The sequence below is a fragment of the Astyanax mexicanus genome, chromosome 7, assembly GCF_023375975.1.
Source record: "Astyanax mexicanus isolate ESR-SI-001 chromosome 7, AstMex3_surface, whole genome shotgun sequence".
Taxonomy (NCBI): Eukaryota; Metazoa; Chordata; class Actinopteri; order Characiformes; family Acestrorhamphidae; genus Astyanax; species Astyanax mexicanus.
The window spans coordinates 30,737,233-30,751,233 of record NC_064414.1 but is presented as its reverse complement, the minus strand read 5'-3'; the positions used below and the strand labels follow the sequence as shown (position 1 = coordinate 30,751,233).

Genomic DNA, 14,001 nt, shown 5'->3' with positions numbered 1-14,001 from the left:
TGTCATTGGGAATGAAGTGAATTCTTAAGCTATGAGCTACAATAATGACCAATGTGTTTAGTTATTATAATGTAATTTTTTACATTTTACATATGTTCTTTAATCAGTTAGATCAATCTTATTTTTACAGTTGGAAATAGGATTGTTATGATAATTACATAATCTACTTATCGTACAGTTTATTGTTGCTGTCCAATAAAAAACAAGTATCTCCATTTTTGTAGTTTTTCTTTTAGTTTAATAATTAATTTAAACACACAAATGTAATGATGAATGGACCAATATAAATTACCCCAAAGTACCTAAAATAAACACTTTACATTGACTTCCATTGAAAGTTAAGAAGGTTTTATCTCTGCTATAAAGTTGCTGTTTTGGAAATACTTGTTTTTTATTGGACAGTGACAATATGGGCATAGGATAAATCATTTATCATTGCCCTCAATATAACCCATGTGTTCACTTGGCAAGAGGAGCCCTGTACTGTGAATGAGTCGATATGCTGATATGCTTTAACATCTGTGGTTTTATTTTATTTTATTTATTTATTAAGGAAATTTAAATATTTTCTATTTAATATCCTATCTTATAGTTTTCTCTCTTTTTATTTGTAAATGTATTATTATGCTACTGCCATCATACCAGTGGCATAAAATGGTTTTACAATAGTAACAATATCATTCATCACAATTATTTCTGAGACAATATATTGTCCAAAAGACAAATATTGGTTATTGCAACAGGCCTAGTTGTTGATTTCTTTCACATTTTGTCACAGTAATACTTATACTGGCTATTAAAGAATTACAAACAAACACTCATACAGAACATATGAGACTCATTAAGATGCTCAGTGTACAAATTAGTTTTTTTTGTGGGTGTATTAAAATACTTATTTGCAATCTAACTGTACTGTAAATACCAATAATGTTAAAATTATTAATAAATGAATGATATACTGTATTGTGAATCCCTAACAGACATGACTCCAACAGACATGACTGCTGAGCCAATCTGGCTCGTGGTCCAACGGCCACAGATCTTCTTGACGGTTGAGTCTGCTCTGGAATGCCCAGATGATGCCATCTCATCCTTCTGGTTTGCATCATAACCCACCTGACCCGAGTGTAAGCCAGTGAGTGCCAGCAGCCCCCAAAATATGACTGCACCTGTCACCACAGCAATGCCAGGCCAGGGGGCACAAGTGCACCACCATTGCACCACTATGAGTTTGTGGTGGGATGAACTCGGGAGGAGTTTTTAACTGATACTTTTACTGATAGCTCTGTAATGATTGGCTGGTTGACAGAAGGAGGGGTGAGGTCCTCAAGATTCAGAAATTTTAGTCATTCTAGTGTTAAATTTCAAATCTTTTAAATTATTGATGGTAATGGAATTTAACTGGATTTGGTCCAGTCTCCACTTTGCAGCAATGTATAATAATAGCAAACTAAACTTTGGATCTGTAGCATATGGATTTTGTGAAAGACAATCCCAAATATTTGCATCAAGAACTTAACCGCAAAACAAATGTAACAGTTCTTTCAAGCACTGCCCTGTTTACAACACTAGCACAGGTTTGGTACAGTATGTAGGTTACAACAGGGTGAAGGAAGAATAGGCCTGCCACAATAATTGCAAAATCGATTTATCATACAATAAATGAATATGACCTCAATCATGTTTGATAATCGTAATATCGTCTATTGTGTTAATTTGTTTGTTTGTTCACATATATAACAGTGAACAGCATTTTAGCCAGTCATGCTTCATTAACTGTGACTCCATACACAAAGTGTGCACTAACGTAGGTAAAAAAATAAGTATTTAATTCCCAAATTAATTATAATAAAACATTCATTAAAAATGTGCTGTCTTAGCATTAAAAGCATTAAAAGGCTGTTCTTTTATCATTATGTCAGTAGCATTTAATAGTCTTAAAATGACAAAAGTATCGTGTATCGCAATAATTTCTGGGACAATATATTGTCCACAAAAAAATGTATCGTGACAGGCCTAAGGAAGAATACAGTAGATGGCTTTGGGAATAAAAGCAGACATACCTGGTGGGCAAAGACAACTGTGAGGGACTTCCCGAGTCTCTCGAACCTTTGGTAGACGAGCCGCTAATTTCTGCAACATAATAAGAAAGAGAGAGTTTCAGTTTGTTAGTTTGATAAAAGAAGAAATGTTGCTGAAAATATGGATGTACAAATATACAAATATTACTATCCATTGACTAAACCACTGCCCCACTTCTTTCTAGGGATCAAAACTCCTGATTTTGCATGCATGTGTACACATTTTATCTTTAAGTTACCATTACAAAGCAGTACAGTCTTACAGCCTGGATGTTCTATTATTAAAGTAGTAATAAAGCTTGTATGTACAAATGCATACATGTACATATGAATAACAGAATAACGGCAAGGTAGCCATGTTGAATTTGGTGAGCAGACTTCGCACGCCAGCCTGGAGAGATAAACAATTGAGTTAAAGGTTCGACCTTTACCACGGACAGTCCATACATTCCCCCTGCATAGCAGATGGAGTCATTCATGCTATTAGCAGAGGCACGTTCGTGTGTTCTGGGTGCACTGACAGGTGCAGCTGTGTTGTTAGTTACTTTATTAACAATATCAGTCAACACACTTAGACTGCACTGTAGTTGCTTTCTTTCCATTGTTTTACCTCATTTTACGTACATACGAGATCTAATTGGTGAGATATGTGGTATAACAGGACACAAAGTATAACAAATTAGACTAAAACTAATCAAAATGTGCACATTTATCCTTCTTAAGACGTTTTTTTTTTTAATCAGGTAACTGTCTACAACACAAGAGTTTGTCTTAATAAATTCTAATTAATCATTATTAACACAATTTATACTGATCATAATTTCCTATAAGCCACTACTTTTTCACATTGCAGCTTATTTACCAGTGCAACTACTAAAAGTCGGGGAGTCGGATTCTGCCAGGGAGTCGAAATTCAGCACAACGGTGTACGTAGACTATTTAATTAAAAGTTTCTGTGTAACATCTTTCTGTGTAAATATGTCATGTTATAATGTGGGCAACTGTGACCTATAGTCAGGTGTGGCCTGTCTATGTACAAATCCTAAAAAAATATCTGGTGCAGCTTTCATTTAGGTGTGCTCAACATACTGGAAATTACAGTAAACATTATGTAATATCCATTTATTCATTTATCTCCTCATATGTTCACCCTGGTCAGGGTCGAGGTGGTTCCAGAGCTTACCTAGAAACACTGAGCGCAAGGCTGAAATACCCCCCGGTCCCACATACAATAATTTACCCACATCTAGGGGAAAAAGTATGGCCAGTTTGCTTATCAAACACAATTTTGTGGTTCGAGGGGAGGCCAGGGTGCCTGGATAGCACACCATGGTCCTCACAAACAGTGACCAGAGAGGTATTTGAACCCAGATCTCCAACCCAGGAGCTGAGTGACAAGATGATATATTTTTGCCTTAAAAATCAGCTTAAAATCATTGTAATCATTGTAATCCACTGACTTCAGAACACTGAATGCTGCTAACTGCACTATATAACTTTGTTGAAGCAGACAGAAAAACTAACACTCTCTAGAACTGTGCAGTGCTGTATAATGCTAAAAATGCTATTTGTCTGTATTAGTCCACATGCTTCTGTTACTTCCAATGACAGTTCTGTATCTCTCAGCTTGTCTGGAATGTGTGTTTCTTATAAGCACGAATAATACTTTACCAACTATATTATATACAGAGCCTATGAGCAAGAAATACCACTTCCCCATATTGCTGCATTAACTGACCCTTATGAGTGGGTGAGATATACCCATCTGATGTCTTGCCATTCCTGTCACTGGAAATCTTGTAGAAAGTTCAGTAAAAGTGTCTGCCGAGTGTTACAGACAAGTCAAGTCCCCATCATATAATATTAAAACACTAGTACCAAATCATTCTCCAAGTGCTATCGGACATATTTTCCCTTGCCCCAGTTTATGTTAACCACAAATCTTCCTAGAGGTTTATTTGGTTGATACTGGCAGCCCCTCTTCCCAGCTGCAAAATGCTTTAACCAGACCAGCTTCAGACGCTACAAGCTATCGTATTTTTTCCACAACAGTGAAGTCGGCTGGGGTACAGTTGGGTGTCTTGTAAAACAGAAATAGAGCTCGCGAAGATTAATAAGAGTACGGCAAAGCAGAAGAAGAACAATGTCACGACAGTGTACTGTAAAAGCTGGACTAAGCAACAGACGTTTGCTTCCCCAGCAAGTCAACCCAGGCTTGGAAAATGGATTATGATTTGAAAAGCGTGCACACTCTGCTCGATCCATTTCTCCTAAGAAGTATTGTGCATTAGGCTTTTCAGAACGCCTTTGTCATCTATAAACGTGGAACCAATTCACACATTTTCCAGTGTCTCAGCTCCGGGCTGACACCAAATGAAAGATTCATGTGAGAATGAATACACAAGAGCAGTTCAATTCAGTATGGATTTACTGTAATGGAAGGGACTGCAGGAAAGCTGTAAGTGTAAGTACTCACGCTAACTTGAGCAGCCTGATACATTAAAAAGAAAATGACAGATAAAAAGCCCAACAGGCACATAGAAGAACATTGTATTATTATTATTATTACTACTATTACTATTATTATTAATGCTGTGCTTATTATATCCGAGGTGTTGAAGGATGTGATGATTTCACGAAGGCTGGGGTGTGCTGTGGTGTGAATGGCGAGGTTGTGGTAATGGTAATTGGGCAGCTGCTTTGTGCGTGTGTGTGTGTGTGTGTGTGTGTCTTAGTGATGGGCTTGGGAGGGAGATGGCATTCTCCGCCTCACTGCCTCCCAGCTTTAATGGTAACCTGAACCCCACTTTTTGATCTGGTTTTAGCATTCTATTTTAAAAGGATGACAAAACGTTATACAATTCCAATGTCTCATTACAACTAAGACCCCCAGGCATCACTGCCAGAGAAACTGCATCCCCCTCCCTGTCTCTCCTCAGATTATTCTAAAGTTGTGAGTAAGGCTTGTAATTGTACAGTCGTGCTGAATATTTCATATCAAAATATGTTACTGTTTTGGGTGAGTTCTTCATGTAACCCTAATATTTGTAATGTTGGTATGTGTAGTGTGTAGGACTCTTATAATAATTACATTATAGACTTATCATACAATATGTGAACATGGCCTCACCTTGACATCATCCACTGTATTTACATACAATAAACGTTTCCAATGTTTTAGCCCCTCATGCAATTACCAATACATCAATAATGACCCTTCATTTACATACTATATACAGTGGACTGTAGCAAAAAAAGAAGGATTGTAATATTATGTTATTATATTATTATTAGAACAGACTTAAAACACTGGAATGGTCTTAAAATTAAAATTAGAGACAATATATGATTTAAAAAAAGATTATCATGACAGAACTAGTTACTCGTTGATTTTCTTATCCAAATTAAACCTGTTACTGTTACTACTGTAAATGAATGTTTTGAACCTAAATAAATCTATATGGAATCAAATTGGGATCTTGTGAATCAGAATCAAATTGATCCAAGGAATCAGTGGTGATAGCAAGGCCTAGTTGTGTGGCTTATTTTAACCCTTTCAGACCTGAATTATCTCCAGAGGTGGACAAAAAATGTAAGAGCGCTGTTTTTTTGCCTGTAATGCACAGAAAAGAAGACTCTAATATAAAATACTTAATGGCTTTTTATTTCCATTGCATAGGAAGACTGTTCGTAATATTTTATGTTTCATATTGACCTTTAAAAGATTAAAAGCGTTCTAAATTACAGTAATTATATTAGTACAAATTAGCTGTTACTTTTTAATGGGTCTAGTACTTTGGTCTTTTCAGTGTTTTTGCAGTGGATAGGGCCAAGCCACTGTTTCACTGTTAAACTTGTTCATTCAACTGGTTCATGATCTATTCTGACAAACAACAGCTCTCCAAAAGTGTTCAAATGCACCAATAATTAAAAATATAGAAAATACATTATGTCCATTTTAATGGATGCAGGGTCTGAAAGGGTTGACAAAGAGCTAAAGAACTAAAGAACTTCAAAACTGTCAAAAAAAAATCTAATCCAAAATGTAATCCACACTTTTTATTTCAACTTAATTTAAGAAACTCATAAAAGTAACCCTACACTCGTAAAAAATAGAGGTTTTCAAATAGTTCTTCCCTCAGATGTACAGAATCTGTACATTAAGACTATTTAAACACAAATAAACATGTCATCATTCCTAAGAACCCTCTTTCAGCACTATTATTTTGACTTATTTAGACTTTCTAAACTAAACCAAACCAGCGTTCCTGTGACTGATGACTGCAAATGAGTTTGAAGTCATTTTCAGCACCAGGAGTGAGTCACACTTTACTCTAATTCAGCCCCACCAACACTGAGCTCTGAGACAGCCTGGCTGCCTCTCTTCAGTCTGCTCTGCTCCACTAGTGCTCAACCGTAGGCCGCTTGGCCTGAGCGTCCTCTGCGGTCCCCACAGCTTCCCTAACTAAGAGCAGAGATTCCAAAAGCAGCATTCTGTCTGCCCAGCACACATCAGTAAGGAATATACTTTACACACTGCTGGGTGAGAGACCATTAGAGGCCAGCGTGAGGAAAGCATGGCTGCAGGAGACAGTATATCTCACTTTTCTCCACCTCCGCCATCCCCACTCAAACCTGAGCAGAACACAGTGTGTCAGGCTAGTGCTGAGCCTGCTGAGAGCACTTAGAGCCCGGTCGAGAATGTGAAACAGGCTGCTTTTAGGTGAGATGCTGGCCTGTGCACACAAATATGTGGGGTATGAAGGCAATATCGAGCCTCTGTGGACGTCTGATTTTGTGTTCTTACACCTTGCTCTAATTCTCTTGGCAGGTTTTCGGATTTGGTTTTTTTTTGTGCAGAACTTCAACAGAAGCCTGAGAAAGGAAGAGAATGTGGAGTCCTAGAGTTAAACAATATGTAATTACTGCATCAGCATCACGATTGCAGGACATAGAGCATCACATAATACAAAAAGAATGAAACCCTGTTCTTATTTCCATGAAATATGTAACAGAGGAAGGTTATATTTGCCCAATATAATTTATTTTTAGAGATGCACAGAATATTTGGCTGCCAAAATTACTCACAGCACTTTGTTTTTGGCTGAAAATGTGAATTCTAGATCATTTATACAAAGAAATGGTAGTTTTGCAATTGCCTTTTCTTTAATATACAGCTCTGGAAAAAAGACCCCTTCAGTTTCTGAATCAGTTTATTTGATTTTGCTATTTATAGGTATATGTTTGAGTAAAATTAACATTGTTGTTTTATTCTATAAACTACGGACAACATTTCTCAAAGTATTGTCATGTAGAGCATTTATTTGCAAACAACAAAATAAGATTCAGAGCTTTCAGACCTCAAATAACACAAAGAAAACAAGTTCATATTTATAATGTTTTTTATAGAGTTCAGAAATCAATGTTTGGTGGAATAACCCTGGTTTTAATCATAGTTTTAATGCATCTTGGCATGTTCTCCTCCACCAGTCTTACACACTGCTTTTGGATAACTTTATGCCACTCCTGGTGCAAAAATCCAAGCAGTTTAGCTTGGTTTTATGGCTTGTGATCTTCCATCGTCTTCTTGATTACATTCTAGAGGTTTTCAATTTAGTAAAATCAAAGAAACTCATCATTTTTAAGTGGTCTGTTATTTTTTTTCCAAAGCTTTACATGCCAAAATATTTCAGCTATTTAATTTATGCAATGGTGAAAGTGGTAAATTGACAAAACTGTGTATGTTTTCTTCCATAGGTTTCATTTTGTTCAGTTTCAGACAAAAATGGCGATTTGATTCCTAATGTATTTTACTCTAATATTTGATACAGAAAGGGTGTTATTAATCTAATGACATATTGGACCACTGACTTCTGGTGCCTTCTAATGATTTTAACTTATTTTCTTTTGTTTTTTGCAATATAAACTTTAGTATATAGCAGCAACCTCTGTAAAAGGAGATAATCATTATCAACTGACATGTGGTAAAAGTTATGAATGGTGAGGGGAAGAGCTGATCACATGTCTGAAAGGACAGGGATTAAAGAGACTGTTTTGGAATTGCAAAAATAGATGCTATGGAAAGAGTAAGTCCAATGTGTAATACACAAACAAAACACAACAGCAAACGTTGACACACGGCATCAGGTATTGTATTTTTTGCTTACTCTTATTTTATATATATGCCAAGAAAAGTTATAGTAAGCCTGTGCCAATCATATTGGGGTGATGGTTTTACTGGCTATGCTTTAGCTTTTCAAGCGTGTCTCATAACTTCATAATAGCTCATATATTTCAGTCTACAGCCCACAGCTTGTTATTGTAAGTGTTAACCCATCATCAAGCGAAGAAGTGATGGGCAATTGGGCAAAAAAGTACATCATAAAACTTAGAGATGTTTTCAATCATCATTTGAATGAGGCAAGGTTTAAAAGGACAGATTTTTTTTGTAAAATACAGTTAAATTTTCACTGATTAAAGCAACATTACGCAAAAAAACTGCCAGAGCAGTTCTGAATTTGCCATTTTCTAAGACTGCTGCCCAAATATATATATTTTTTATCCAAATTGATTATTGATAGCCTGTACAGGCAGAAACCACGTTAAATCCAATTTTGGCGAAGTCAGTTCCAAACCCCTTTTCGAAGCAAAAATATTTTATTGCAAATGAAGATATATTCAATTCCATCTTACCTACTAAACCATATATATAATATATATCTAATTAAACTCTCCCCTACACTTTCCTGAGCCACCATGACCATACAAAAGATTCAAAAGCATTCAGTTGTTTGCCTAAAAGGTTTGTCAGTGACTTCAGTGCTTCAGTGTGTCATTTCATGCCCTGCTGAAAGTGAATAGCACATCAACAGAGCTAGACCAACAAACACAGAGAGAAAGGGCTCTTCAACAGCGAGAAGAGCTTGTTAGTATAGCTGTGGAGGCCGTCAGGTGCCCTAAAACTCACACTGAAATCTCCAGCGCTCTAAATCATTTGACACTGCTCTCTGAATGGCACTGAAGGTTTTTACAGACATCTTCCAATAGGCTCCTGTTAAGTGACAAATGACATTTCCTCAGGAAATTAAATATTTAATTCCTGCTCCTGCGGCAGTCATTTCTGGTTGATGGCTTTACTGGCTTTGTCTCAGCTTTCAAGCGTGACTCATAACTACATAATAGCTCATATACTTATTCAGTCTACGGCCCACAGCTTATTATTCTAAGCGTCAACCCAACATTGTGTGAGTAGGGTATGGGGGCGATATGGCCAAGAAAAAGTACATCACGATCATCTGAATGGGACAGAAGGAAAGATTATCTAACCCCATATGCTCACAGTCTTTTATTACACTACAATTAATAAATACATGCAAAGAAACAAAGGTATAGTTATAACAGTGGTGTGAAAAAGGCCAGAAACAACTGGAGCTTGAGAGGAAAATACAGGTTAAACTTTCTTTTGATTGACACATATAATTGATTTCCTTAAGTACAGATGATTTCTTAAACGTAATCAGAAAAGTATGTTCAAAATTGAGATAATATAAAATTTTATTACTACTATTATTATGAAAGAAGTAAAAAAAAATGAATAAGCCAATATTAAAAGAGTTTGCTGTTCTGATATCTCTATGTTCACAGTAGATCTTGTATCAGCATCATTAACAGCACAATAGTTGCTCAGGAAAGCAGCAAAAGCTTAGTAAGAAAAGCCAGAAAAAGGTCCTGGGACCTACCAGATATCCTGATTTTAGAAGAAATATATGTAGGGTTGCGCGAATGATAGGAGAGGCACATTGGTGTGTCATTTATAATAATATTTTGCCCTCTCCCCAATCAGGAACACTACTGCTTTGAATACAAAAGAAACAATCTCAAGGACTCCTGCTTTAACTTTCTTTTTCGTAAAATGTAATTATAGCTAGAAAGATTTTTAAAAATGAGGTAAAACGGTTTAAAATCACATCTCTGAACAAAAAAAAATACTCATATTTATATCTCCTCTGAAATATTCAGATTTAAGGTATAAACCATCTTCCACTAAATGAGCTCAGGGCTGTCCAGCTATACAGCTCTGGGAAAAAATAAGAGACCACTTAAAAACTGCTTGAATTTTTTGCACCACCAGTGGCATAAAGTTATCCAAAAGCAGTGTGTAAGACTGGTGGAGGAGAACATGCCGAGATGCATGAAAACTCCAGGGTTATTAAACTCCAGAGTTATTCCACCAAATATTGATTTATGAACTTTTAAAATTGTATGAATTTGAAAAAGCTCTGCATCTTTTTTGTTATTTCAGCCATTTTCATTTTTTGGCAAATATAAATGCTCTAAATTACAATATTTTTGTGTGGAATTTGGGAGAAATGGTGTCTGTAGTTCATAGAATAAAACAACAATGTTCATTTTACTCAAACATATACCTATAAATTGTAAAATCAGATAAACTGATTCAGAAACTACTTCAGAAGCATCACAGCAGCCACACTTCTCTCTACCCACCTCTTCCAGCATCTGATCCAGCCGACTTAACAGGATGGGCTCCACCTGCTGTAGAGAGATCCAGCCTGAGAGCTCCGGGTCCCGCTGTTTCTCCAGACTGAGCACTCTGGACTGGAGCTCCGAGGTCCTCAGGTACACCAGCACACAAATCCCAAACGCCACGAGAGAGAGCGCCGTGCTGAGCGCCGCGGCGCACGCTTCCACGCGGGACGCTCCGCAGCTCCTCCGCTTGCACGGATGCTCGCTGCAAGTCCTCTGTCCGGCGGACTGCGCCTGCGAGCTCTTCCACTTCATATCTTCCTCCATGGTGGTGAGAGGCATCTGAGAGAACTCTCTACCTGTCCTAAACTCCTGATCTCAGCCACGAGCTCCCCTCCTGCAGCTTACCACATACAAAAGTGCGTAAAAGAGAAAACCTTCAGCATTAAAGTAGCTAGAAAAGTGATGACCGATCAACCAATCAGCTGCGTATCCAGCGCACGAGTCTCCGAACTGGACGAGTGTTTTGTTTTCTTCACATCAGGAGAGAATCAGCAGAGAGAGGATTAGAGAGAGCTGAAAAGGGACATTCTGCTGCTGCTGCTGGAGCTTTAACTCCCCGGGCTGGATGAGTTCAGGCTGGGCTGGGCTCGGCTCAGAGCTCGGTCACTGACTGCGCTGCTGTGTGGATCAGTCGTGCCATTAGACTGGGCTCTGTGTGTGTGTGGGTAGGTGATAGAGTGTGTGTGAGTAGAGGAGGAGAGTGTGTGGTAGACAGACAGGCCACGGTGTGTAAGGAGAGCCGCTCCGGGCTGGGCAGCGCGCTGATGGGCTGAGCCCGGCTGAGCTCGGCTCCTCCTCCCTCTGATCTGGCCGGCTGCGCTGACCGGCGGGGCGGCGCTTGGAGCTCCAGCTGAGCAGAGCGCGGGTATATTTAGGACCCAAAGCCCAAACTGACCCCCTGATACACAAGCCACATAAAAAAAAAAAAAAAAAAAGACGAGCTTAGCGCTCATTCATATCTTCTCCTCTAGTCTGGCACTACATGAAGCCTTTAATACCACTAATGTTTACGTTTTTCAGGAAACACAATACACATATGGGTCTCTCAAAATTAGCAATTTTAGCAAATTAGAATTAGCCAAAAAGACGAGCCTAGCACTCATTCATATCTTCTCCTCTAGTCACTATATAAAGCCTTTAATATGACATGTTAAGTCCTATTCTTTATAATATTGACAGTAATTTTCTAAATCAATCGCCTAACTCATTTCATAAGTTTTTCAGGAAACACAAACCACATACAGTTGTTGTGGCTATTTCAAAATTAGCAATTTTAGCAATTTAGCCATTTTGAAAAAAAGAAGCTTAGCGCTGATTCCTATCTTTTTCTCGTCTGGAACTATAATTTTAATTTTTTTCCAGAAGCATAAAACACATATAATACAGCTGTTATGGCTATTTCAAAATGAACAATTGAGCCATTTTGAAATTTGTATATTTTCCTCTAGTCTGGCGCCACATAAAGTCTTTAATATGATAAATTAAGTCCTATTGTTTATAACATCAACAATACCTTTCTAACTCATTTTTTAAGCTTTTCAGAAAACACAAAACACATATGTTGTTATGGCTATTTCAAAATGAACACTTTTAGCCATTTTGAAATAGCCAAAAAGAGGAGCTTAGCGCTCATTTGTATCTTCTCCTCAAGTCTGGCACTACATTAAGCCTTTAAAACAACAAATTTTCAAGTTTTTCATGAAACATAAAACCCATATGATACAGTTGTCATGGCTTTTTTTTAAATGAGCAATTTTAGCAATTTAGAAATTTTGAAATAGGCAAAAAGACAAGCTTAGCGCTCATTCCTGTCTTTTCCTTCGGTCTGGCATTATAACTTTAATATGAAAAAATAAGCCCCATTGTTTTTAAATACAAGCAATTCCTTCCTTTTCACGTTTTCAGGAAACACAAAACACATATGTTACAGTTATGGATATTTCCAATTTAGCAATTTAGAAATAGCCAAAAAGACAAGCTTAGCGCTTATTCATATCTTCTCCTTTTGTCTGGCACTACATGAAACCTTAAATATGAAATATTAATGCCTATTTTTTTACTTTGACAGTACAGTCCTAAAATATTCACCTAACTAATTTAAAAAAATATATATGATATAGTTGTTATAGCTATTTAAAAATTAGCAGTGGTTTAATCCTCTCTTTTGTTGCCCTCTGACAAATTTTGCTTACTCTTTCTTTGGAAACATAAAACCTAATAAAGGTAATATTTTAAGCCACAGCACAGCAAAATGAAAAGCACCCCTGTTGTTTAAATGCCATTGACGATTCCATGCAGCCAGTGGCGGTCTAGCAAAACTATGTTTGCCTGTTTTTTCTTGCTAATATTTTCCAGTCAAATTACTTGCAATTTTTGAAAGCTTGTGGTTTGTTATTTTTTAGTTAAGAAACTTTATTAAGTTTTTAACCGACTCAGTTATGAGTCATAGTAAAAATAATCACATCTAATTTCAATACCAACATAATTTATAGTGACACCTTATTTACATTTACATGTATTTTTTTCTTCCTGTTTATTGACTCAGACGCAGACTTATAAAATGTGACTCACAAAACTAATGGAAAAAGTTTGAGTATTTCTAACTTCATGGAGGCCTGTAAGACCTGATCTGTTTATTTAAAAGTAAGGCTTTAAGTTAACCTTGTTGCCACATGCAATGCATAACAATATTTCCTCAGGGAGCATACACTAGGCCTATAAAGGATCCATAAATGCCATAAAGTCATTTTCTTAATTCTGCCATAAAAGTAAGGCCTTTATGTTTGTGTCTATGCTTCCAGCAGCCAAACGATTTCATGAGTTGTGTAATGTAATGTATAGAATGAAGCAGACAAATAGAACTCAAGTCTTCCCACAGATGCTCTATTAACGGATATCCTCTTTTCAGCAGTTAAGCCAAGGAAGACAGACCCTCAATTACATGCATCCTCCTATGAACATTCCTGTTATGTCCGACTTGCATTAATCCTTTGATTAAAGGTCAAGTCAGGAGTAATAACTATACCATGCTCGCCGTTTCGCTGCCTGTAGCAACCGAGGCTGTGGTCATACAGCAGATGAGTGGCAAGGAATCAAGATGGCCGACCTCAAGCAGCGGCTGCTTTAATTGCATTTACAAAACCACATGGGCGGCTTAGATTATAGTCGCTTTTCCACAGCCTCACTAAAGCTTTAAAAAGCTAATAGAGAATTTCCTGACTTGTGTCTCCAGCTGTGATTTATTTAAACCCAGAGATGTTCCCTGCACTGTCAACCACATCTGAGCCTCTTATAGACCTAATACACGTGAGCTGGATCCTTTCCAAGGCATTTAATGAAGCCAGCGCTGAAAATCTCTGTAATTATAACATGC

General features: G+C 37.3%; 1 protein-coding gene across 1 annotated transcript; it reads right to left on the bottom strand.

Moving 5' to 3' along the window:
* Positions 1 to 1,894: 1,894 nt before the first annotated feature.
* Positions 1,895 to 11,381, bottom strand: LOC125802912 (collagen alpha-1(XIII) chain-like). Its single transcript, XM_049481169.1, has 2 exons — positions 10,587 to 11,381; positions 1,895 to 2,133 (listed from the first exon to the last, which is right to left on the bottom strand). The coding sequence occupies exons 1-2, from the start codon at positions 10,905 to 10,907 to the stop codon at positions 2,017 to 2,019; spliced, it is 438 nt and encodes a 145-aa protein (XP_049337126.1). The 5' UTR covers positions 10,908 to 11,381; the 3' UTR covers positions 1,895 to 2,016.
* Positions 11,382 to 14,001: the final 2,620 nt, after the last annotated feature.

What these genes read in the sequence shown, in the direction of transcription:
- LOC125802912 (XM_049481169.1), bottom strand. Translation starts at nt 10,907, where the DNA reads ATGCCTCTCACCACCATGGAGGAAGATATGAAGTGGAAGAGCTCGCAG. An exon ending in TGGATCAGATGCTGGAAGAG is followed by an intron (nt 2,134 to 10,586) that starts GTGGGTAGAGAG and finishes ATTATGTTGCAG; the next exon opens with AAATTAGCGGCTCGTCTACC.